The sequence below is a fragment of the Lithobates pipiens genome, unplaced genomic scaffold, assembly GCF_037356315.1.
Source record: "Lithobates pipiens isolate NorthernLeopardFrog02 unplaced genomic scaffold, aLitPip1_a1.2 Scaffold_8, whole genome shotgun sequence".
Taxonomy (NCBI): Eukaryota; Metazoa; Chordata; class Amphibia; order Anura; family Ranidae; genus Lithobates; species Lithobates pipiens.
In genome coordinates, this window is record NW_027507903.1 from 591,144,481 (window position 1) to 591,172,002 (window position 27,522).

Genomic DNA, 27,522 nt, shown 5'->3' on the forward strand with positions numbered 1-27,522 from the left:
CAATGCCTACTCTGCCTATTTGGTCACCCAGCACTGCCCATAGGAAGGAAAGGGGCTGCAGCGTGCATATGCAGTAAAAAATGCTAAAGAAAGGCTGAGCAGCTTTTAGCAGGGTTGCATAGTGACGATCACAGGATAAAGGTTGAAGGCAAGTAGAAGACCGAGTGAGCAGTGCTGCCTTGTTCCTCTGCTACTAGCACAAGACACTTCTGACAAGTTTTCCTGACACTAAGATAAAAAAAAAAGGCATCAGGGAATGGAGCTTCAGCACACAGCCTTTTATTGACAGCATCAGCTCTGTTCCTGTGTGCTGTGGGGAGGGGTGTGTCCCTTCCCTCCAATCAGCTGTCAAAACTCTCCTCGCTGAGCTCTGCAGAGTGTAACTTCAGCTCTCTACCCGTTTCCTGACAGCTCAGACAAGCTATATAAATTCTGCACTTTGGCTGTAGAGAAGAGAATACTGCAGAAAAAACAGGTACTTAGTATACAGTACGTAAGGATTTACAAAAACTTAGTTTCAGAGATGATTGGAATGTCAGTTAAGCCTGTTGCCCCTCACGTTGCCTCACCCTCTTCACTGTATTATTTTATTACACTATAGAACGTTTTTCAAAACCACGGCTCAGTCCAGATTTAAGCTCCCCTGGTTTGAAGACTCCTATCTCTGTAATTATTCCAGTAATCAGCTCATGAGGAGTGACATCAAATGCTGGGTTCCAAACTCCAATACCTGAGAGAGAAAAGGAGCAGTCAGTGTGTAGCCAAGTCTGCAGCATTACACATTCCCAGATTTAAATTTTTGGCACATCCACCTACCTGGAGCTGCCACACGGATACCATTAATGTCTGTGAGCTCATGGCTTGGCCTCTCCTCGATCACGATGCTGGCTCCTGTCGGCAGACTGAGGTCACATGATGTGCTAGGTGCGGCCACATAGAAGGGTATTCCATGGTACTTGGCAGTGATGGCCAGCTGGTATGTTCCAACTTTATTAGCCGTGTCCCCATTGGCAACCACTCGGTCGGCTCCCACCACAACAGCTGAGGAAAGAATCAAGTGAAATTGAAGTCTTTTCATTTCAGTTTAGGATATTTTAAAAAGAAATCCATAAAGGTTCAGATCTGTGGAGTGGGTTAGGTTGGAGAGTGTACATGTGCATCTCATAAAATTAGAATATCAAAAAGTTTATTTATTTCAGTACATTAATTCAAAAGAGTGAAACTCATTTTATATAGAAACGTTACAGAGTGATATATTTCAAGAATTTCAGCTAGTGAAAAACTTAAAAATTCAGTATCTCTGAAAACTAGAATGTTAGACAAGACCAATAAAAAAAAAAAAAAGGATTTTTAATACAGAAATGTTGGCTTACTGAAAAGTATGTCCATGTATAGTATGTACTCAATACTTGGTCCGGGCTCCTTTTTCATCAATGCGGCGTGGCATGGAGACGATCAGACTGTGGAACTGCTGAGGTGTTATGGAAGTCCAGGTTGCTTTGCTATCATCTGCATTGTTGGGTCTGGATTCTTTCATCTTCCTCTTGATAATACCCCACAGATTTTCTATGGGGTTTAGGTCAGGTGAGTGTGCTGGTGAATCAAGCAGTGTTACCATGATCATGGGCTGACCTTGGACTTGATAAAACACAGCGGACCGGCGTAGTAGTTTACACTCCTGGTTTGTCCACTGCAATATAATAAAAATAAGCATTCTCCCCAAACTGTTATATTTTCTTCAAGCCTTACCGATATCCATCCCTCTCCGTTTTTTCAGACAGGTCCACTATTTATTAACTCCATATGGGCTCATAAGCGGCCTTGACTTCATAGATGCCAACTCTCGCTACCCAAACAATATGGGGGGTTGTATGTCCCCGATATACATAAATACCATCAAGCAGCCCACCTGAGCAGACTTATTGATTGGTGTCATCATCGCGACATCAAGCTCTGGCAGCAAATAGTACAAGCCCAAAGTGAAATCCCTCTCCCTAGAGCACTATGGTACTACAAAACATTGTCAAGTCCTCTGAAAACTCATCCTTTCATAGGTCCCACGGCACCAATTTGCTTACATTTAACAAAACCTTACTTTCCTCCTCATATTCTCCTCTATTCCCAGTATTAGGAAACCCGTAATTTACACCAGGTTTCCAAGATTTAAAAAAAACTTGGCTTGGGTCGATATCAGGAAGCTCATTTCTTGGTACCAAGCGGTTGGTCATCAGTGTCTTCTTTTACGGGTTTCTCAGATTCATTCCGCTTGTTTTTTTTTTTGGAGAGCCATCCAACTACATTCCTTACCTTCTCCGAATACCTTCCATCAACATTTCACTACTTTCGAAGAATACTGTTCTGACGAAGGTAAACTACACCATGTACTTTCTACCACTTATAATCTGCTGATGATGACACCTCCAGAAAGCCACCAGCTACGTAGCCTGGTTAAATGGGAGTCCGATTTAAACCACTCTTTTACTTCAGCCATATCTTTCCGATTAAATCTTTTATATGTACAAAGATACAGGAAACTAACTTTAAAATTTTAACAAGATGGTATCATACATAGTTGCAGTTACATAATTCCTTTCTTACTACTATTGCTGGGGATGCAAGGAGGAACAGGAAACAATGCTACACATCTTGTCGTCTTGCTCCAAACTTGCGAACTTCTGTAAGTGTAAAGGAGGTTGGTCCGCAGCATCGCGTCACACTTCCAGTCCCGGTAATCAACCAGTTTACTGCAGCGGCTGCATACCACTGCACGTGGGCAGACTTCCTGGGAACTTACCTGCTGTTCACACCGGGTGCCAGGTTTATAGGCACCCTTAAATGTGAGTTTAATTACCATGTTTTTTAAATGGAATAAAGGTTTTAAAAAACGTTACTGCACAATGAGGCTTTTTCTGTCATTTGCATGAGGAACATCTACCCCAAACAACGCTAGTATATAGAGGAATGAGGCCCGCTTTATTATAACCAGTCATATGAGAGTCTCAATCCCAAACCGCAGCAGCCCACAGAGAATCCACGTGTACTGCCCCACATGCACGTTTGACCAAACTAGAAATAGTTGGTCCATTTAGAGGGGTGAGTTCACATGCATGTGAGGGCACTGTCCTGTGAGCACATATCAAGCACGGATTCATATCCACTTTGTAGAGCACGAGCACTTTAATTGGGATTTGGAACTTTTTATTGCTTCAAGTTTACCAATGTTTGCAACAAATCTTCTGTATGGGACTTTCTAGCAATTTATTTATCTATTTATTTTTTTAAACGCACCAGGTTTCAAATGTGATATCTATTTAATTTTTGTGGCACTTAGCGTGAATTATCTGCATGGAACTTTTTAGCGATTTTTCAGTCGCATCAGGTTCCAAATGTGACATTTATTTAAAATTTGTGGCACTTAACGTGGTACATTTATTATTAGGTCCAAAAACGTACAGATCACTTGATTCCCGATGATCCAGCCTTTTTCCTTCCCCATGCCTCTAATATTCCAGCTAAAATCTACAAAAGGTCTGTCTGTCGTCTTCCATATCTTTGATGCTACCAAAGCATGCATTCCTCTTACTTGGAAACGTCCGCAGCCAACCGACCATTGGTCTTTGGCTCAATGACATTGATGACATAAATAAAATGGAGGATTTAATCCTTATGGCACAGCATCAGCATGAACGTAACTCTAAAACCTGGAGGCTGTAGAATAGGTTTGTCTACTCTGAGGAAGGGAAGGCTCTCTGTGAGAGTAGAATTCCTGACTGAGGATTACCACTGAATAACTATGAGGGATACCCTTAGATTTTGTATGATCAGCTGAATAGTATCCCTATCATGCTTACCTTCCCGCACAACAACCCCAATTGCAATTTTCCACAATCAGTGATAATTTGGGGAGCCATGGCATCTGCTGGTGTTGGTCCTCTGTGTTTTATCAAGTCCAAAGTCAGCGCAGTCCTCTACCGGGAAATTCTAGAGCACTTCATGCTTCCTTCTGCTGACCAGCTTTATGGAGATGCCGATTTCATTTTCCATCAGGACTTGGCACCTGCCTACACAGCTAAAAGTACCAATACCTGGTTTAATGATCATGGTATCACTGTGCTTGATTGGCCAGCAAACTCACCTGACCTAAACTCCATAGAGAATCTGTGGGGTATTGTCAAGAGGAAGATGAGAGACTCCAGACCCCAACAATGCAGATGAGCTTAAGGCCACTATCAAAGCAACCGGGGCTTCCATAACACCTCAGCATTGCCACAGGCTGATCGCTTTCATGCCATGCCTTCATTAATGCAGCAATTCATACAAAAGGAGCCCCGACAAAGTATTGTGTGCATACTATACTGTACATGGATATACTTTTCATTAAGCCAACATTCCCATATTGAAAATGACCAGTTACACTTACCAGTAACGGCTTTTCTAGGAAATCTTCCAGGACGGCACACCTGAGAGATGACTGGTCCACCTGACAGGAAACACAATCAACAAGTTTAAAAGTTCCCATCCCACCCTCAGACCCTCAGTTATGGCAAAGGATAGACCCACACCAGTGTCAAAGGGAACATTCTGTGAGGAGTGAATACACCACGCCAACAAAACAAGGGTAGGGAAGTAGGCCTGCCGTCCTGGAAGATTTCCTAGAAAACCCGTTATCGGTAAGTGTAACTGGTCATTTTCTCCAGTCATCTTCCAGGACGGCACACCTGAGACAATGAGCAAGAAGTTCAGGCCTACCTTAGGGCGGGACAACCGCTTGTAGGACCTTCCTGCCAAATGCCAAGTCCTGAGGGGACAACAGCTCCACTCTGTAGTGCCTCAGAAATGTCCTATGGCTCATCCATGTTGCTGCTCTGCAGATCTGGTCGATTGAGGCGCCTGCTCTTTCTGCCCAGGAGGTTGCCAGGGATCTGGTTGAATGCGCCTTAAGGTGGGCTGGCACTGGTCTACCTGACTGCCTATAAGCAATAGTTATGGTCTGTCTGACCCATCTAGCTATCGTTGGCTTAGAAGCTTGTAGACCCTTTCTCTTCCCCGAGAAGGTGATTAGTAAGTGACTGGATCTCCTAAAGTCTCTCACTCTTTCTACGTATGCTAGGAGACAGCGCCTGACGTCTAAGAGATGAAACCTTTCCTCTTCCTTAGGATTCTGGTAGAAGCACAGTAGAATAATCTCTTGCGTTCTGTGGAACAAAGAAGCTACTTTTGGCAAGCAAAGAGGATCCCGAGTGAGGATTACCCTATCCTCTAGGATACGCAAAAATTGCTCTTTAATCGAAAGAGCCTGTATATCACCCAGCCTTCTGGCCGTAGTAATAGCCAGAAGGAAGGCTAACTTAAATGATAACAGTCTAACAGGGCCCCTTTGTTAGGGCATCTAACACCAGGGATAGGTCCCACGGAGGGCAACTGACTGACCTGACTTGAACTACCCTTTCCCTGGCCAACAGAAATCTTTATCAGGGGTTCTGGTCTTAGCCTCCCGTCAAAAAAACACAGACAGGGCTGCCACCCGGACCTTGAGAGTGCTAACTGCCAATCCCTGGTCCAACCCCTCTTGAAGAAAATCTAGGATGGTAGGCATCATCTGGATAGCCCCCTCCTTAGACTGCAACCAATGGGAGAAAACTTTCCAGACCTTTGCATAAATTCTCCTGGTGACTCCCTTTCTACTGAGGAGAAGAGTGTCTATCACCCTCTCCGAGCAACCCCTGTCACGTAGGATTTCCCTCTCAAGAGCCATGCTGTCAGAGAGAGACGGTCCGGGTCGGGTGAAAGACCTATCAGCACCAGGTCGGTCCTTGACTGAGCCAACTTCTGTAGAACCCTGGGAATGAGTGCCAGTGGGGGAAAGGCATAAGCCAGCCTGAAATCCCACATCTGTACAAAGGCATCTACCCCCTCTGCCCCGTTCCTCGTAAAGGGAGAAAAATCTGCGGACTTTCGCATTCCCCACGGGAAGCAAATAAATCCATTTCTGGCCTGCCGAAATGCCTGCACACCAGGGCAAAAACCTCTTTGTTCAACCCCCATTCTCCCTCAAGGATGGGTTGTCTGTTTAGGAAATCTGCCTGAAGATTGAGCGACCCTTTTGTATGAACCGCTGAAAGTGAAAGGATCCTCCCTTCCGCTTATACTAGGATCTGCTGCGTTAACTTCCTCAGTCTGCCTGACCTTGTCCCCCCTTGGTGGTTCAGGTAGGCAACTGTGACCAGGTTGTCCGAGAGGACCTGTACCTCTCTGCCCTGAAGCTGCTCTTGGAAGTAGCTTAGCGACTTGCCTTTTCTTCTAAACTCTGGGACCCGACTTTCTTCCACCTCAGATAGAAAGGAGACCTGGTCCTGGGAACCTTCAGTGTAAGACGTGGATAAGTCTTCCCGTGAGAGAGGGGCATCTCTACCAGAGGGGCCCTCATCCCGACCTTTCTCCAGTGTAGTCCGGAGGGACTGGAGGGTGGCTAACATTTCTGACTGCAAGGCACGACACTCCTTCACTACCTGAGCGGTCTCCTTGCCTGCGAGCTTAAAAATGCACTTATCGCAAAATGGCTTGCTGTGGTCTTGTGATAGTTTAGAGTTACAATAAGCACAGCGCCTGGACTTAGATGTAGCCTTTCCCTTGGACCTACTGGCTGACCCCTGGGCAGAGCCTTCGGTCCCTGGAGACAGTAAAAACAAACAGTTAGCTACTCACGTCCTAAAGGGGAAGGGGGGTCTGCCTCAGAGTACCCTGCCCCTACATTATACAGCCAGATCACTCACCCCCTGTGGCGACCTCACTGGCTGTCTGCTCAGACGCACACCTTCCATGTCCATGGCGGTTTTGCTGCCCTGCAGGATCGCTGACTCTGGATCAGGTGTTGTCTTGAGCGTCCCCTCCTGTTTGACTGCTGGAGTGATGTGGCCGTGGGCTTAGTTTGAGCACTATTGCGCCTCCAACCCTGCCAGTGCTTTCCACTGCACCCTCTGCCGGTAATTGGTGCCATTTTCTGGAAGTCCGTCGCCCGGAAATGACGTCGGGCACCCGCGACGGACTTCCAGTCATGCGCAGTGATGCTGGAACGCACGCTCTTTGCGTCCAGCCCCCGCTGCCATAGTGGAGGAAGAGGAAGCTCACCGCACTCCACCAACGCTACCCGGAACCAGTGATCCCCTTTTAGGTAAGGGCAAACAGTACAGATGGGGAGCAGTGCTACCAAGGACAACTCCCCTGTCCTGCGAGCCTGCTATTAGTCTCCCTAGTAACCGGGAATATTACCCCTAGGTGGCACTTGGCATCGGAGCTCACTTGAGACTACCCCAGACCCCCTGTCTGCTCGAGTCTCCAAGCCTGGGGAAAGATTCTTGAGGAAAAGGGTCCCAGACCCCACCAGTTAAAAAATAAAAAATGCAGAAACTTGGTTTCGCTGCCACTTGTGGGAAACACAATCAAGAACTGAGGGTGGGATGGGAACTTTTAAACGTTGCTGATTGCGTTTCCTGTCAGGTGGACCAGTCATCTCTCAGGTGTGCTGTCCTGGAAGATGACTGGAGAAAGGCTTTTTTTTTTTTATTGGTCTTATGTAATATTCTAATTTGCTGATATACTGAATGTTGCGTTTTCACTAGCTATAAGCCATAATCATTAAAATAAAGAAATGCTTGAAATATATCACTTTGTGTGTAACGCATCTATATAAAATACGAGTTTCACTTTTGAATTGAATTACTGAACTAAATTAACTTTTTGATGGTATTCTAATTTTATGAGATGCACCTGGAGTATGTCATATTCATTGGCTTCAATCTCTTAGTACCTGCATCCTCATCCCCTGTATGCTGGAATTCACTGAAATAAATTCAGTGTCAGCAAAATCAAAACACGTACAAGTCTCCGTGCAAAGAAAATATTGTATAGCCACCGCTTCCAAAGTCTGCAAGGCGGATCACTTTCAGGCACCTCTTGGGCTTTAACTCCAGCTTGTGCCAAGAGTTGTGTGCTACATCACCACCCCAATGTCACCATGTATAAAATACCTATTCCTACCAAAAAAAAAAAAAAAAAATTTGACTCTACAAACATATTATATTTACCTGCTTTATGCAATAATTTTTCACACAGCAGCCCTGATCCTCCTCCCCCTATAGCAAGCCAATTGCTGTGGGGGCACTTGTGCTTGTTCACTCCCGAGCCGCCTCTGCGTCCATAAGACACAGAGCGTGGCTCAGCTCAACTCCCTGATCCCTCCTCCCTTGCTGTGATTGGCTGAGATGTAGGAGCCCATCAGACCCCCATAAGTATTGGGGGAGCTACACACTGAAGCTTTTTTACCTACATGCATAGAACGCATGTTCATTATTCATTATTTAAAATAATTTGAGTATCCATACCTTTAAATGGTTCTAAAGGAAGGGAGGGGGTTGAATAAGGGTGGCTGAAATCTAATGGTGGCTTGTAAAAGCCAAAGTTAACCGTACTTTAAAAAAATAAATAAAAGAAAACCTGCATGCAGTGTGCATATCTCCTAAACAGTGCAAGTTTGGAAGATATTCCCAGTACCTACAGATAAGCCTTATTATAGGCTTACCTGTAGATACAAGTCAAAAAAGACTTTACTTCCACTTTAAAGCCTCCCTCCAAATATTTTTTTTTTTTCATAAGGTTCAGTGGTAAGGATGGAGTACAGATTTAACTCTTGCAGAATTGCTTACTCTGATTTCACTGCACACTATAAGCTTCTAATAGTATACATTAGAATATGCAGCAAGTCAGATAGAGGCAGCCTTATCTGGCTGGATGGCGTCCAAAATCTGTCCCTTTTTCCGCATTCATTGGATTTCAGTTCTTTCAAGCATGGAAGCTCAGCATCACATATGGGCATTATCCAGTCTGCATGCAAGAGCAACCTTCTTAGGCATGCCCAATCCTCTAGATTGAAATCTGCCCATCAAGGCATTCTGATATTTGCATAACTCCTCCATAATAAGAGCCCATGGTTTGTATCAGGACTCATGAGAGAAGTACTGAGGCAGGTTGCTTTACATAGCTTCCTTCTCTCAGGAACCCTTCTTCCCTACGCTGCAAAAAAAACTGCAGTGTAGAATTAGGAAAAGTCTGTACCCTGAGTTGGACCTCACCGTTGACATGCCGCTCTCGCATGGTGACCGCTGCCATGCTGTCGGTGATGAGAGTTGCCGGCATCTTTTCGTACACCAACTCATAGGCTGTGAGCCGGGAGCCCTGATTATAGGGACGAGTCTCTGTGCAGAAGACATGAGACAGACGACCAAGAGAGTGGAGCGAGCGTATCACACCTGTATGAAGAGACAGAAGAAGATAATAGAAAACACTTCTCATACAGCAATGGAAAAGTCTGAGCTAAAATAAGGACAGCAGCAGCAATATCAATTACTGATCTGACTAAAGGCCCATTCACATTTTGCGGGGACTGGTATTTTTCTGCACTCGATCAACACCAGTCACCATAAGGACACATCGAAACTCTTCAGATTGCAACTCTGCCTTCAGGTACGCTGCATTCTTCCTCAATGCACTGAAATAACCTGACACCTGCACCTTGACATTTCAATAAAAAAAATAAAATAAAAAAGGTAAACCATACCTCACGTTGCAATACCACAAGGTGCCAAACACCACTGCCAATATACAACAGACATGGACACTAACACACACACACACACACACACACACAAAAACAGAGCAAAAAAATAAAAATAATCACCTGTGGGTGGTCAGTGTACATTGCAGGAATTTTAACAAACTTTGAAGCAGATTCCAACCTTTTTTTTATGCTCTGAAAGAATAACTGTTTAACTACTTGCTTTCCAGCTGTCAGCACGGTCGCACTTTGAATGACAATTGCGGTCATACTGTACCCAAATTAAATTTTTATCACCCCCCCCCCAAAATAAAGCTCCCTTTTGGTGGTACTTTTTTTTTTTATGTAAAAAGTATATATATTTTCTTAATTTTAGAACGGGTCATTTTTGTCTGTCATTTATGTACGCTGATGAGGCGGCTCTGATGGGCACCGATAGGTGGCAGTGATGGGCAGCAATACCGATTGGCACCACTAGTGGGCACTGTTACGCTATAAATGAGGCATAATTGCCCCTTCCTTTTCGGGACCGATGTCCCTTTAATATAAGCCAGTGATTGGCTTTTTTTCTCCTCAGCTGTCAGAAAAAAAATGAAAAATAAATCACAGAGCTTTTGTTTACATCATGTGATCAGCGGTCATTGGATAAACCCTGCCAACCTCATTAATAAAGAAAACAATAAATCCACACACCATTTGCCCCAAAATGTTATCAAGCCTTTTCCTTTTAATAAAATTGACAGTTGTGCCAACGCTAATGAGGCCAGCACCCATGTTGGCTGAAGTGCAGTGCTCCCCTTCCTACACCCAACTCCTGTCATCGTCAACAGTGAATTCCATGCATGCCCCCCCCCCCCCCCCCCCCGCCCCCGCCGTGACATACAAGACCAGCAAAAATGCAAATTGGATATCGACAGCTTGTGCTGGTGAAGGTGAGCAAGTCCTGGCTGGACATAAGCTCACACACTGCTATGAGAATCCTGGCACCAGAAATGTGCCCAGAATGGTGTAGACACTGCGCTGGCACTGCCTGAGGGAAGCAAAACAAAAAAGTGAGCAGAAAACCAGCATTGCGTTTTATCAAAACATTAACTGGTGGCTAAATAACTTTGGCAACATGGACTTTGAGATGGGAAAACATGCTTTAAGGAGGGTGTCCAACCCTTGGGCTGCGGTCCTTTGCCAGTCCACAAAGGTTTCACTGTCAGAGATGACAATCTCTCACCGCTCGCACCTAGTAACCGCCGTTCCATCCTCACTCGTGGATAGGATGGAACCCACCACTGCACCGAGGCCTGACTGTGCTCAATGGACCAATGCCCATGTCTGTGGTGTCACCAATGCAGTGACAATACTCATCTGGAGCTGGCAAGTGACCCGCTCAGGGTTCCCACTGATTCTGCATTATGGGGAGTTAAGCCCTTTCATTTTTTATTACAACACAATAATATAAACGTGCTTCAATCCTCCTGACACCACATCAACCATGGTGTTGTGATGATCGATGAGCCAACACCAGCCATTGCCCCAAAAAAAAAAAAATCACCCATGAAAACTGCATACCCATCCTCTTCATCCACAAAGCAGATTCCCTTTGCCAAAAAGGTTGGGGACTGCTGCTTTAAGGCATTTGCAAGCAAAAGGTTGACCTGTGAATACTTTCCGTGCCCCTGACCTGGAACAACTATGCCTTGGAACTTTCCCCAACTTCCCTTGAAGCAACGTTGTTCTGGGTCAATGCCTTGATAACCCCCTTCCTGAAAGGCCCATCGCTGGGCTATCAATCAAGCCTTCACATTTATCAGCACAAGTTTCCTTTAGCCAGTGCCAGATCTATAAAGCAACCTAGCCAGGAGCCTTGGGTCTAGTGGATGTCCGGAGGGCCCAACAATTAGGCTCCTGCTATAAACTACTGGTCAAAACTGCACCTGCCCATCACTTCACAAGAGAGGCTAGACTTGTACACAGTAGCTATAGTGGAGCCACGTAGTACAGACAATGCCAACGGGGCAATTTCTCTCTGCCTATTGCAATTCTTATCAATGTTGGTCAAAGCCCTGCCTTAATGCCTAAATCAATCTTTGCCTGTACCTACACAACTACCCCAGAAACAGGGCAACACCAGGGGAAGCCTCTTACCTAGAGCTGTGCCATAGCCAGCAGTAGCAAGGGACCCTGTGTTGCAGTGGGTCATTATACAGACACCGCCAGGCGCTTGGGTGGTCTCCAGGATGTGCTGAGCTCCCAGATCTCCGATCATTCGATTGTCTTTCACATCTTGCTCTAGAAGAGACTCGGCCCATTGGATGGCACTATAACGAAAAAAAAAAAAAAAAAAAAAAAAGACAACCAAGGGATTCAGATGAGTAAGAAGTCACTTGTGGATTTAGGATACTCAAACATCATGGTTGCAATGCCTATATGTCTATGGAGTTTACCAGCCAATTGATTTTTCACTGTGGCCAACCATTCCTGTAATACAGCTCCGGTAGTCCTAATGATCCCTCGGCTATGCTCTGGTTTAGCAGTACTGCGTCCCAGGTCAGCTCCATGCTCATTGGACAAAAATGACAGCGACAATTCCCTGTCCAATGAGAAGGTTGGATGAATAGTGCTGACACGAGCAGTTGCATTGCTGAACCAAGAAGGTGGGTTGCTTACACATCACCTATCTGGATGAGTAGTGTGGGTAATGTATGTGAAACACAAGACTGGCTGAACGGAATTACAAAACCTTTGGCAAGTAAAACAGAAAACGTGCATTTCAACTGTGTATTCAGCTTTGAATCTGGCTCCAAGGGAAACGAAGGAATTTTCTTTTTCACAATTTTTTTTTTTTCCACATTCTAGGAAGGTTCATAAACTATTTTTAGTCATTTATACAAAATCTTGATTTTACCAATAAACATTTACTGCCAAGTTTATTCACAACATTGCGATAACAGAACACACAAGTTTTTATGATAAGAGTACGGCAGTAGATTTAGGCTTCATACATATGGACACCTAGTGCCATGTTATAAGATTTGGGCGTATTTCCCCATCCAGGAGCCACAGGTACTACATACAGCCGCCCATAAAACTCAATGGTCGCTATTGGGGCTTTGCTCTTTCTGGCAGATTATGAGAACACGTTAGTTAAAGCAGAACTAAAGGGTGAAACCTTACCTGTCCAAAAGGTCCATCTCCAGCATCTTTGGGCTACATAATTGGCCAGCAAGCGGAACTAAAGGGCAAATACTTATCTGTCCAACTGTCATCTTTGAGCCACTTGATTGGCCGCAGGGAGACATCACTCCTGAGCATGTGCAGTCTGGCACTGTAAGCGGAGCTGTGCATGCGCAGCTCAGCTTACAGCGCCTGAGAAGACAGCAAGCAGGAAGGTAGAGGCATTTTATTACAGAAGAGACCATGTATATCTCTTCTGCAATAGAAGCCTGTATGCTCGTTATTTTACAGTGGCACTTCAGTTCGGCTTTAACCACTTGACCTCCGGATGATTTATCACCCTTCATAACCAGGTCATTTTTTGCGATACGGTATGGCGTTACTTTAACTAACAATTGCACAGTCATGGAACACCAGAATAAAACTTATGTCCTTTCCCCCCCCCCCACAAATAGAGCTTTCTTTTGGTGGTATTCAATTAGCATTGCGGATTTATTTTATTTTTTTTTAATAATCACACCCCCTTGAAAAAGTATTCAAACCCCTTGAAGTTTTCCAAATGTTTTCATGTTACAACCAAAAAAGTTATTGTATTTTATTGGGATTTTATGTGATAGACCAACACAAAGTGGCACAAAATTGTGAAGTGAAAGGAAAATGAGAAACGGTTTTCCAAATTTTCTTACGAATAAATATGTGAAAAGTGTGTCAATACTTTGTAGAATCACCTTTTTCTGCAATTACAGCTGCAAGTCTTTTGGGGATGTCTCTACCAGCTTTACACATCTAGAGAGGGACATTTTTGCCTGTTCTTTACAAAATTGCTCAAGCTCTGTCAGATTGGATGGAGAGCGTCTGAACAGCAATTTTCAAGTCTTGCCACAGGATTCTTACTTAGAATGGCCCAGTCAAAGTCCAGACCTAAATCCAACACAAATATGCTTTGATCAAAACCATTCCATTGTAGCCCTGGCTGTACGTTTAGGGTCGTTGCCCTGCTGGAAGGTGAACCTCCGCCCCAGTTTCAAGTCTTTTGCAGACCAATGGGGTTTCTTCTAAGATTGCCCTGTATTTGGCTCCATCCATCTGCCCATCAACTCTGACCAGTTTCCCTGTCCCTTCTGAGGAAAAGCATCTCCACAACATGATGCTGTCAGCACCATGTTTCACGGTGGGGATGGTGGGTTCAGGGTCATCTTACCAGAGCACCTTCTTCCACATGTTTGTGTGTCCCCCACATGGCTTCTCGCAAACTGCAAACTGGAGTTCTTATGGCTTTCTTTCAACAATGGCTTTCTTCTCGCCACTCTTCCATAAAGGCCAGATTTGTGGAGGGCACGACTAATAGTTGTCCCGTGGACAGATTCTCCCACCTGAGCTGTGGATCTCTGCAGCCCCTCCAGAGTTACCATGGGCCTCCTGGCTGCTTCTCTGATTAATCCTCTCCTTGTCCAGCCTATCAGTTTAGATGGATGGCCATATCTTGGTAGGTTTGCAGTTGTGCCATACTCTATTTTCAGATGATGGATTGAACAGCGCTCTGAGATGTTTAAAGCTTGGGATAATTTTCTATAACCTAACCCTGCTTTAAACTTCTTCACAAAGATATCCCTGAGCTGTCTGGTGTGTTTCTTGGCCTTCATGATGCTGTTTGTTCACCAAGGTTCTCTAACAAACCTCTGAGGACTTCACAGAACAGATTTATTTATACTGAGATTAAATGACACAGCTGGACTCTATTTACTAATAAAGGTGACTTCTGAAGACAATTGGTTTCACTTGATTGTGGTTAGGAGCAGAAGAGCAAAGGGGGCCGAATACAAATGCACGCCACACTTTTCACATATTTCTTTATAAAAAATAAAATAAAAATTTGAAAACCATTTATCAGTTTCCTTCCACTTCACAATTTTGTGCCACTTTGTGTTGGTCTATCACATAAAATCCCAATAAAATACATTTACGTTTTTGGTTGTAACATGACAAAATGTGGAAAAAATTTTATTATGAATACTTTTTCAAGACTGTATATATTTTACTTTCTGCTATAAAGCATATACATACACCGAATTTCTACATAAAATTAGTCTGCTACTTGTTTTTGGTAAAAAAATAAATAAAAAAATAATAACTAAAAAAAAAAAATCCCATTAAGCTGAGAGCACTGATCGGGAGACAGTCAGCTGCTGGTTTTCCAGCATGCTCATCCAACAGAAGCCATCTAAACGGACGGCTTTTTTGGACCGGTTGACATACACATGGGCCGAATGTTGGCCAGGTTACTGAACCACCCGATGTCTCCCAAAATTCAGCCTGTATGTACTAGGCATCATAGCATCTACAAACTTTAGGATATATAATGGAGTGTTTATTTTTATTTATTTTTTAAATAGTAAGGGTGGCAATCAGCGCATTATAGCAGGATTGCGCTATCGCGGCAGACAATCTGACACTTTTGACACCAATACAGTGATCAAAAAATATGTACTGTCACTGTACTAATGACACTGGCTGGGAAGGGGTTTAAAATCTAGGGTCGATCAAAGGGTTAGATAATTTGTGCCTAACCAGTGTTTTTGTATTCTATGTGTGCGTTTTTTTTTTTAATTAAAGGATGTGATGGATTTTTTATTTATTTTTTTTGCAGGGAAAGAAAATCCATCACATTCCTGCCGACAGAACAGATCTCTGCCTTTTTTACATAGGCAGAGCTCTGTTCTGTGTCTCTCCTCGATGATTAGTGATAAGGATGAGCTTGAGCGTGTCCACAACCCCACGTGCACGAGTCCGCCAGGAAGCTGAAAGTGCGAAGCGCTAATCACAGTTAGTGAGACATTTCCCAGTTTGTGCAGCCAGATTGGGAAAGGTCTCACTGCCTGCGATTAGCGCTGCACAGTGCAAGCTTCCTGGCGGGCTCTGCACGTGGGGTTGCGAACAAGCCTGAGCCCAACCTTAATTAACGGGTGCCGGTGAACATTCATTGGCCAGCATACGCTGATCAGCTTCTGCTGTAACTAATCACAGCAAAAGAGGCATGGCCCCCTACCCGGGAGTGCAGAATCATGCAATATATATATATATATATATATATATATATATATATATATATATATATATATATATATATATATATATATATATATATATATATATATATATATATATATATATATATATACACACACATACACATATATACACACACACACACACACACACGTGTGTGTCCAACCTGTAGCCGTAAATCTACTATGGGGCAGTGAGCAAGTGGTTAAAGTAGATCTAAACCTCAGTACACACATGTAACATACTGCATCTTAGCAGCTCCTAGGACCTATTCACACCAGCGTGTTGTGATAATGCATGGCACCCCACCTTACATGCATTGGTGGGATGAAGTGCCATTGGTGGGACTGACTACCTGTTCGGCCAACAATTTTCCACTCAATTAGTAAATCGAAGAATGTTGGGCGGAAGGGACCACATAGCCACCCGCTGAGTGAAATGTTCATTGGTTCATCATAAACCGGCCAAAACTCAAACAGTGTATGACCAGCTGTAGACAGGAGCCAATTAACTTACCCAGCAGGTCTTTGTGTGTGGGAGGAAACCAGAGTACCTGGAGGAACCCCCTGTAAGCATGGGGAGAACAGGACTTCCTCTATCCTGGTGAGAAAGCCAGGAGTGATGAAGTGTCAAAAAAGGTTGACTTGGGTGGAGATTGACTAGAATGACCAGTACCTGGGTTGTACAAGAGAGGCCAATCTGGAGAAGAGCTATGGGTCTGCGTGTTGTGTTTAGGGGTGCAACGGGTGATCCGAATGGGTCACCCCGCTCGGATCGGCCCACGCGCCGCGCTCTCGGCCTTAGGAAAGGCCGCGGCTTCGGCCTAGCTCTGAAGCGGCGGCCATCTTTCTACACCCAATGTGATCGCTCCATCAAATGACAGAGCGATAACTTGTAAACAAACAGATCTGTACAGTGGAGGGGAAGAGATCGGATGGAAGCAGCCATCCCTCCATACCCTGCCAATAACCAGTCGCCAATACCCAGTCGCCAATACCCTGTAGTACCCAGCCTAACCCCACCAATATTCTGCCATAACCCAGCTGTACCCAGCCAATATTACAGTGGGGGAGATGTCCATTACAGTGGGGGAGATTAGGATATTACAGTGGGCTCTATAGGGTGGTGAAATTTTCACAGGTTTTTGCAAATTCAATTATTATTTGCTGATCTGAAAAATGATCCGATCCGTGACTCTGATCCGAGGAACGATCCGATCCGTGAGTTTTTGATCCGTTGCACCCCTAGTTGTGTCCAATGCAGATAGTGCCCTGGTTTGAACCAAGCTCCCCAGTGCTGCAAGGCAGAAGTACTAACCACTTACCCACGCAAACAGTTAACACACAAAATGAAACCGTTGATCGTTTGGCATTAACTGTAGAGATTGTGAGGTCCAACTGAAGATCCACGCACAATCTGTACAAGCAATCAGGAAGAGATATTCATATTGGGGTACAAAGTGATGGGCCCAGACATCACAACTTTGTCACAATGATATAAAAACAATAAATGGGGATTACTCCTAGACCAGGCACACCCTGTACACACCTCTCAGTCAGTCCCTGGGCTGTGACCCCCGGCTTCTCGGCCTCCCCAGCCAGAAAGGAATTCAGTTCATCAGATGCTTTCTTCATATTGACAGCAGTGGGCCGGGCTCCCACCAACAGCTCCATGGACTCCCGAACAAAGGTGAGAAGATCGGACACTTGCTTCGGGGGGTGGGAGGAAAGCTCAACAGCCAGGCTCAGAGAGCCCACAATGGCAATGGCTGGAGCTCCGCGGACCTACAGATATAACAGAGCATCGTATGTCTTATCAGCACCCACGACATCTCACCGATTTCCAAGCTTAGGCTGCTTTAAAACCATGTAAACTACACGAAAACTACCTGTACTTTCTGGAATAGATTAATTCCTATGATTGCCAGCTCCATCTAGTGGCCAAAATGCAGTTCATAAGAAACTGGCCAAAATGCAGTTCATAAGAAACTGGCCAAAATTCAAACAGCATATGACCAGCTGTAGAGAGGAGCCAGTTAATCAGACCTGTTAATTAGACCAGGCATAGCCTGGAAGTTTGAGGCACTCAAACTAATGTTCTCATTAAAATATTTCAGAAAACTATATACTGCATTTTAGACACTGGACGGTGCTGAGGATCATAGAAAATGATCTATTACAGAAGAAAGGGCCAACATGTGTGCAGCCTGGATGAATGTGTGTGTCCCCAAACCAATGTTTTATAAAGAGACCCCATAATGCAGTATGATCACATGCTCCTAACTGTGCCCGTCACATGGTATATCGGGGGGGGGGGCAGTGGTGGGAGGGGCAATCGCATGGCACATCGGGGGGGGCAGTGGTGGGAGGGGCGAGATCACATGGTACATCAGGGGGGCTGGGAGATCACATGGTACATCGGGGGGAGAGTGGAGATCACATGGTACGTCAGGGGGGCAGTGGTGGGAGGGGCAATCGCAGGGCACATCAGGGGGCAGTGGTGGGAGGGGCGAGATCACATGGTGCATCGGGGGGGCAGTGGAGATCACATGGTACATCGGGTGGGGGCAGTGGTGGGAGGGGAGATCACATGGTACATAAGGGGGGCAGTGGTGGGAAGGGAGATCTCATGGTACATAAGGGGGGGCAGTGGTGGGAGGGGGGAAATCACATGGTACATCATTGGGGCAGTGGTATCACATGGTACATCAGTGGGGCAGTGGCGTCACATGGTACATCAGTGGGGCAGTGGCGTCACATGGTACATCAGTGGGGCAGTGGCGTCACATGGTACATCAGTGGGGCAGTGGCGTCACATGGTACATCAGTGGGGCAGTGGCGTCACATGGTACATCAGTGGGGCAGTGGCGCCACATGGTACATCAGTGGGGCAGTGGCGCCACATGGTACATCAGTGGGGCAGTGGCGCCACATGGTACATCAGTGGGGCAGTGGCGCCACATGGTACATCAGTGGGGCAGTGGCGCCACATGGTACATCAGTGGGGCAGTGGCGCCACATGGTACATCAGTGGGGCAGTGGCGTCACATGGTACATCAGTGGGGCAGTGGTGGGGGGGTGATCACATGGTACATGAGTGGGGCAATGGCATCACATGGTACATCAGGGGGGCAGTGGTATCACATGGTACATCAGGGGGGCAGTGGTGGGCTGTAAAATCACATGGTACATCAGGGGGGCAGTGGTATCACATGGTACATCAGGGGGGGCAGTGGTGGGCTGTAAAATCACATGGTACATCAGTGGTATCACATGGTACATCAGTGGGGCAGTGGTATCACATGGTACATCAGTGGGGCAGTGGTGGGCTGGAAAATCACATGGTACATCAGGGGGGCAGTGGTATCACATGGTACATCAGGGGGGCAGTGGTATCACATGGTACATCAGGGGGGCAGTGGTATCACATGGTACATCGGGGCAGTGGTGGGAGGGGTGATCACATGGTGCATGGGGGGGGGGGGGCAGTGGTATCACATGGTACATCAGTTTGGCAATGGTTGGGAGGGGTGATCACATGGTGGCAGTGGTTAGTTGGGAGATCACATGGTACATCGGGGGGCAGTGGTATCACATGGTACATCAGTGGGGCAGTGGCTGGGAGGGATAATCACATGGTACATGGGGGGGCAGTAGTATCACATGGTACATCAGGGGGGCAGTGGTTGGGAGGGGTAATCACATGGTACATGGGGGGGCAGTAGTATCACATGGTACATCAGGGGGGCAGTGGTTGGGAGGGGTAATCACATGGTACATCAGGGGGCAGTGGTTAGTTGGGAGATCACATGGATGGTACATGGGGGGCAGTGGTATCACATGGTGGGCAGTGGTTAGTTGAGAGATCACATGGATGGTACATGGGGGGCAGTGGTTAGTTGGGAGATCACATGGATGGTACATGGGGGGGGGGGCAGTGGTATCACATGGTACATCAGGGGTGCGGTGGTATGAGGGGAGATCACATGGTCCATAGCCATAAGAGAATTGGGCCATAAGGGGGGCAGTGGTGGGAGGGGGGAATCACATGGTACATCATTGGGGCAGTGGTATCACATGGTACATCAGTGGGGCAGTGGTATCACATGGTACATCAGTGGGGCAGTGGTATCACATGGTACATCAGTGGGGCAGTGGTGGGCTGGAAAAAAAAAAAAAAAAAAATCACATGGTACATCAGTGGGGCAGTGGTATCACATGGTACATCAGTGGGGCAGTGGTGGGCTGGAAAAATCACATGGTACATCAGTGGGGCAGTGGTGGGCTGGAAAAAAAAAATCACATGGTACATCAGTGGGGCAGTGGCGTCACATGGTACATCAGTGGGGCAGTGGCGTCACATGGTACATCAGTGGGGCAGTGGCGCCACATGGTACATCAGTGGGGCAGTGGCGCCACATGGTACATCAGTGGGGCAGTGGCGCCACATGGTACATCAGTGGGGCAGTGGTGGGGGGGTGATCACATGGTACATGAGTGGGGCAATGGCATCACATGGTACATCAGGGGGGCAGTGGTATCACATGGTACATCAGGGGGGCAGTGGTGGGCTGTAAAATCACATGGTACATCAGGGGGGCAGTGGTGGGCTGTAAAATCACATGGTACATCAGTGGTATCACATGGTACATCAGTGGGGCAGTGGTATCACATGGTACATCAGTGGGGCAGTGGTGGGCTGGAAAATCACATGGTACATCAGGGGGGCAGTGGTATCACATGGTACATCAGGGGGGCAGTGGCATCACATGGTACATCAGGGGGGCTGCTGGGTGGTACATCGGGGGGCAGTGGTTAGTTGGGAGATCACATGGTACATCGGGGCAGTGGTGGGAGGGGTGATCACATGGTGCATGGGGGGGGGGGGGGCAGTGGTATCACATGGTACATCAGTTTGGCAATGGTTGGGAGGGGTGATCACATGGTGGCAGTGGTTAGTTGGGAGATCACATGGTACATCGGGGGGCAGTGGTATCACATGGTACATCAGTGGGGCAGTGGCTGGGAGGGATAATCACATGGTACATGGGGGGGCAGTAGTATCACATGGTACATCAGGGGGGCAGTGGTTGGGAGGGGTAATCACATGGTACATGGGGGGGCAGTAGTATCACATGGTACATCAGGGGGGCAGTGGTTGGGAGGGGTAATCACATGGTACATCAGGGGGCAGTGGTTAGTTGGGAGATCACATGGATGGTACATGGGGGGCAGTGGTATCACATGGTACATCAGGGGTGCGGTGGTATGAGGGGAGATCACATGGTCCATAGCCATAAGAGAATTGTAGGAGGCGGGTCAGTGTAGTAGTCACGTGCTTATACCGCTCTCCCTGATTGGCAGAGAAAACCTTCAGATCACCCACTCCCCGCCCACATGGTCCCGCCCCTCACCTTCATGGTCCGTATGGCCTCGGCTCCCTCCCGCACGCCGCTCACCGGGTCATACTGGCTAGTGTGCGGCAGCAATAGCTGATTGAGGACCTGCAGAGAGCCCCGTCTGTATTGCACCGACTCCAGAGACATGGCGAGCACGGCGCTTCCTACCCCTGGCCTGTGACCACGTGTCTGCTGAGAGTGGGCGGGCCGTACTGACAACGGGGCGGGGCTTTATGCTTGCAGGGTGTTACCGTATGTATTGTAATAGAGGCGCCGCTCTTACTTCCTGTGTACCGCGCACAGCTCTGTACGCCAGTGTCAGTCGGTCTACTACAGACAATACACAGGCTGCTACTGCTGAGCTGTGTTGGAAATGCTTGTTGCCTGGCTATCATGTTGATCCTCCGGCTTCCATACCCAGGCCCCATTCACACCCAGAGTTTATTTTGATAACTTTTCACGTGGCATTCATAGGGCAGCCCATTCATTTCAATGGACTGTCCTACACGTTACCAACACGGCAAAGTAGATTGTGGAGGTTTTTGCTGCATGCAGTTTTGCGTTTTTTTTTTTTTGTGTGTGCAAATTGTGCATCTTCTTACCACTAACAAAGTGTCAATATTTTGTGTGGAGACCCTTATTTTCCAGCATTGCCTTAACCCTCTTGGGTAGTGATGGACGAACTTCCGACGGGACGTTTCGCGAACGCGAAACGCGAACGGACACAAACGTTCGCGAAAACGACCGTTCGCCGCGGGCTCCATTGACTTCAATGGGAGGCGAATTTCGCAAACCTTTAGGTCGAATTTGCGGCCACGGGGTAATTATTAGGGGGTAGCACGTAGTCCCACCACCTGGACAATAGCATAATACATGTATGAGGTGAATTTGGGATCGATAACTACAAGCATTTTTTTTTTATTTGGGAAATTGTTCTGACAATTCAGGACTATGGAGCTAATGAAGGCAATGGAGGAGAGGGAAGGTCAGGGACCAGGGTAGGCAAACAAGAGGGTGCAGGAGATACAGAGCACTGACAGCAGCACCGTAATACAGAGCACTGACATCAGCACCGTGACATACAGCGCTGACAGCAGCTCCGTGACATACAGCGCTGACAGCAGCTCCGTGACATACAGCGCTGACAGCAGCTCCGTGACATACAGCGCTGACAGCAGCTCCGTGACATACAGCGCTGACAGCAGCTCCGTGACATACAGCGCTGACAGCAGCACCGTGACATACAGCGCTGACAGCAGCTCCGTGACATACAGCGCTGACAGCAGCTCCGTGACATACAGCGCTGACAGCAGCTCCGTGACATACAGCGCTGACAGCAGCTCCGTGACATACAGCGCTGACAGCAGCACCGTAAGCAGCCCCAGGAGGAAGTCAGCACAGCACAGGGATGGTGTGATCCCCTCATAATAAGAACCCCCAGGAGGAAGTCAGCACAGCACAGGGATGGTGGGAGCCCCTCATAATAAGAACCCCCAGGAGGAAGTCAGCACAGCACAGGGATGGTGGGAGCCCCTCATAATAAGAACACCCAGGAGGAAGTCAGCACAGCACAGGGATGGTGGGAACCCCTCATAATAAGCAGCCCCAGTAGAAATATGACACCGCTCAACCTCTTCAAAGAGGAGGGTAGGGGCATATAGTACGGTGTGCTTTTTTGGGTCAGGGAAGTGAGCCAAATGAATTAAGAAGGTCTGTGTGCTTGATTCCAAAAATTGTTTATAGACATATACATGGTCTACTGATCACATGTGTTGAATTCCTCCGAGATCCATGCCTCATTCATTTTTAGAAATGTGAGGTAGTTAACACTGTCGTGAGCTAGGCGAGTACGCTTATCGGTCACAATCCCCCCTGCTGCGCTGAACGTCCTTTCGGACAGGACACTGGATGAGGGGCAAGCCAACAGTTCGATTGCAAATTGGGCAAGCTCTGGCCAGAGGTCAAGCCTGCCCACCCAGTAGTCTAGGGGTTCATCACTCCTCAGAGCGTCCACATCGGCCGTTAACCCAATGTAGTCGGACACCTGACGGTCTAGGCGTTCCCTGATGCTGGATCCGGATGACACCTGTCGATGGGTCGGCTGAAAGAATGACCTCATATCCGAAGTCACCAACACATCTTCAAACCGGCCTCTTCTTGCAGGCGCTGTTGGATTGGTACCCGCAAATCCTTCTCTGGGAGTGGGAATTGCTCCTCTGCCAGCGCACGCAAAAGCAGAATGCAGCATTTCTCGAAGCAAGGCCTGGAAGTGCTGCATTCTGACAGCCCTCTGCGACGGCGGTAACATTTCCGCCATTTTGTGTTTGTACCGGGGATCTAAGTACGTTGCCACCCAGTACTGGTCCTTGACCCTCATGCTTTTTATACGGGGGTCCCTATTAAAACACTGGAGCATGAAGGCCCCCATTTGCACTCAAGCGGAAGGTATGTGGTGGTGGTGGTGGTGGTGTTGTTGGTGGTAGTGTCTTTGGGGGTGCACATAGCAGAGAGTGAAGAAGAGGGTGCAGATCGAGAGGATGAGGAGGGTGCAGAAGAATAAGGCTGAGTGAGCCACTCAACCAAGTCTGGTGCGTCCTTTAAAGTAATTGAACGCACCTTCTGCAACTTCCCACTTTGGCTCAAGGCTGTTGCTCCTGCCCTACCCCTACCACCCCTGCGGAAGGGCCTGCCTCTTCCTCTGCCTGTCATTTTTTAAATCACCCTGTGACAAAACTCTTAGTCCCTATACCAATGAAGGACTGCTGCAGTATAGGGCAGCGGTCAGCAGTAGTGCACGGCAACCCTATGTATTGTGGACCGATAGCGGTCCTTACAGAACAGCAGACTGTACTGCACTCAGGCCTATGTACCGTAGCACCCTATACCAAGTTACCAGTCCTTATAAAAACTTTTGTGGACCAAGCAGGTTGTGTGTTAGTGATTAGCAGACTGTACGTCAGTCCCTATACCAATGAAGGACTGCTGCAGTATAGGGCAGCGGTCAGCAGTAGTGCACGGCAACCCTATGTATTGTGGACCGATAGCGGTCCTTACAGAACAGCAGACTGTACTGCACTCAGGCCTATGTACCGTAGCACCCTATACCAAGTTACCAGTCCTTATAAAAACTTTTGTGGACCAAGCAGGTTGTGTGTTAGTGATTAGCAGACTGTACGTCAGTCCCTATACCAATGAAGGACTGCTGCAGTATAGGGCAGCGGTCAGCAGTAGTGCACGGCAACCCTATGTATTGTGGACCGATAGCGGTCCTTACAGAACAGCAGACTGTACTGCACTCAGGCCTATGTACCGTAGCACCCTATACCAAGTTACCAGTCCTTATAAAAACTTTTGTGGACCAAGCAGGTTGTGTGTTAGTGATTAGCAGACTGTACGTCAGTCCCTATACCAATGAAGGACTGCTGCAGTATAGGGCAGCGGTCAGCAGTAGTGCACGGCAACCCTATGTATTGTGGACCGATAGCGGTCCTTACAGAACAGCAGACTGTACTGCACTCAGGCCTATGTACCGTAGCACCCTATACCAAGTTACCAGTCCTTATAAGAACTTTTGTGGACCAAGCAGGTTGTGTGTTAGTGTTTAGCAGACTGTGCGTCAGTCCCTATACCGCTGAAGGACTGCTGCAGTATAGGGCAGCGGTCAGCAGTAGTGCACGGCAACCCTATGTATTGTGGACCGATAGCGGTCCTTACAGAACAGCAGACTGTAACGCACTCAGGCCTATGTACCGTAGCACCCTATACCAAGTTACCAGTCCTTATAAGAACTTTTGTGGACCAAGCAGGTTGTGTGTTAGTGATTAGCAGACTGTACGTCAGTCCCTATACCAATGAAGGACTGCTGCAGTATAGGGCAGCGGTCAGCAGTAGTGCACGGCAACCCTATGTATTGTGGACCGATAGCGGTCCTTACAGAACAGCAGACTGTACTGCACTCAGGCCTATGTACCGTAGCACCCTATACCAAGTTACCAGTCCTTATAAGAACTTTTGTGGACCAAGCAGGTTGTGTGTTAGTGTTTAGCAGACTGTGCGTCAGTCCCTATACCGCTGAAGGACTGCTGCAGTATAGGGCAGCGGTCAGCAGTAGTGCACGGCAACCCTATGTATTGTGGACCGATAGCGGTCCTTACAGAACAGCAGACTGTAACGCACTCAGGCCTATGTACCGTAGCACCCTATACCAAGTTACCAGTCCTTATAAGAACTTTTGTGGACCAAGCAGGTTGTGTGTTAGTGATTAGCAGACTGTACGTCAGTCCCTATACCAATGAAGGACTGCTGCAGTATAGGGCAGCGGTCAGCAGTAGTGCACGGCAACCCTATGTATTGTGGACCGATAGCGGTCCTTACAGAACAGCAGACTGTAACGCACTCAGGCCTATGTACCGTAGCACCCTATACCAAGTTACCAGTCCTTATAAGAACTTTTGTGGACCAAGCAGGTTGTGTGTTAGTGATTAGCAGACTGTACGTCAGTCCCTATACCAATGAAGGACTGCTGCAGTATAGGGCAGCGGTCAGCAGTAGTGCACGGCAACCCTATGTATTGTGGACCGATAGCGGTCCTTACAGAACAGCAGACTGTACTGCACTCAGGCCTATGTACCGTAGCACCCTATACCAAGTTACCAGTCCTTATAAGAACTTTTGTGGACCAAGCAGGTTGTGTGTTAGTGTTTAGCAGACTGTGCGTCAGTCCCTATACCGCTGAAGGACTGCTGCAGTATAGGGCAGCGGTCAGCAGTAGTGCACGGCAACCCTATGTATTGTGGACCGATAGCGGTCCTTACAGAACAGCAGACTGTAACGCACTCAGGCCTATGTACCGTAGCACCCTATACCAAGTTACCAGTCCTTATAAGAACTTTTGTGGACCAAGCAGGTTGTGTGTTAGTGATTAGCAGACTGTACGTCAGTCCCTATACCAATGAAGGACTGCTGCAGTATAGGGCAGCGGTCAGCAGTAGTGCACGGCAACCCTATGTATTGTGGACCGATAGCGGTCCTTACAGAACAGCAGACTGTAACGCACTCAGGCCTATGTACCGTAGCACCCTATACCAAGTTACCAGTCCTTATAAGAACTTTTGTGGACCAAGCAGGTTGTGTGTTAGTGATTAGCAGACTGTACGTCAGTCCCTATACCAATGAAGGACTGCTGCAGTATAGGGCAGCGGTCAGCAGTAGTGCACGGCAACCCTATGTATTGTGGACCGATAGCGGTCCTTACAGAACAGCAGACTGTACTGCACTCAGGCCTATGTACCGTAGCACCCTATACCAAGTTACCAGTCCTTATAAGAACTTTTGTGGACCAAGCAGGTTGTGTATTAGTGTTTAGCAGACTGTGCGTCAGTCCCTATACCGCTGAAGGACTGCTGCAGTATAGGGCAGCGGTCAGCAGTAGTGCACGGCAACCCTATGTATTGTGGACCGATAGCGGTCCTTACAGAACAGCAGACTGTACTGCACTCAGGCCTATGTACCGTAGCACCCTATACCAAGTTACCAGTCCTTATAAGAACTTTTGTGGACCAAGCAGGTTGTGTGTTAGTGATTAGCAGACTGTACGTCAGTCCCTATACCAATGAAGGACTGCTGCAGTATAGGGCAGCGGTCAGCAGTAGTGCACGGCAACCCTATGTATTGTGGACCGATAGCGGTCCTTACAGAACAGCAGACTGTAACGCACTCAGGCCTATGTACCGTAGCACCCTATACCAAGTTACCAGTCCTTATAAGAACTTTTGTGGACCAAGCAGGTTGTGTATTAGTGTTTAGCAGACTGTGCGTCAGTCCCTATACCGCTGAAGGACTGCTGCAGTATAGGGCAGCGGTCAGCAGTAGTGCACGGCAACCCTATCTATTGTGGACCGATAGCGGTCCTTACAGAACAGCAGACTGTACCGCACCCAAGCCTATGTACCGTAGCACCCTAGACAGACCAAGTTACCAGTCCTGATAAAGAGCTTTGTGGAACAAGTGAGTTGTGAATGATTAGCAGACTGCAGCAGAAGGGCAGCAGTCAAGTATAATATTCTTTCTATATTTGGAAGAAAGAATATTATACGTGTACAAGCCTATTACCGTACCACTGATACCAGTCCTGAAAAGAACCTTTGTGGAACTAATAGTAACAGCAAGTCTTTAAAATTATCCTCACTGCCTGACACACTGCTTCCTGCCTGTCCCTATACAAATTGGCAAAAAAGAGTAGGCTGGAACGATTAGCTGGAACAGCTCTTTTGTGGACCTG

General features: G+C 47.2%; 1 protein-coding gene across 1 annotated transcript; it reads right to left on the reverse strand.

The window, feature by feature from the left end:
• Nucleotides 1–206: 206 nt before the first annotated feature.
• MRI1 (methylthioribose-1-phosphate isomerase 1) lies at nucleotides 207–21,458 on the reverse strand. The gene is made up of 6 exons (XM_077470462.1): nucleotides 21,258–21,458; nucleotides 17,393–17,628; nucleotides 11,750–11,922; nucleotides 9,129–9,305; nucleotides 817–1,041; nucleotides 207–730 (listed from the first exon to the last, which is right to left on the reverse strand). The coding sequence occupies exons 1-6, from the start codon at nucleotides 21,387–21,389 to the stop codon at nucleotides 591–593; spliced, it is 1,083 nt and encodes a 360-aa protein (XP_077326588.1). The 5' UTR covers nucleotides 21,390–21,458; the 3' UTR covers nucleotides 207–590.
• Between the last annotated feature and the right edge of the window lie 6,064 nt (nucleotides 21,459–27,522).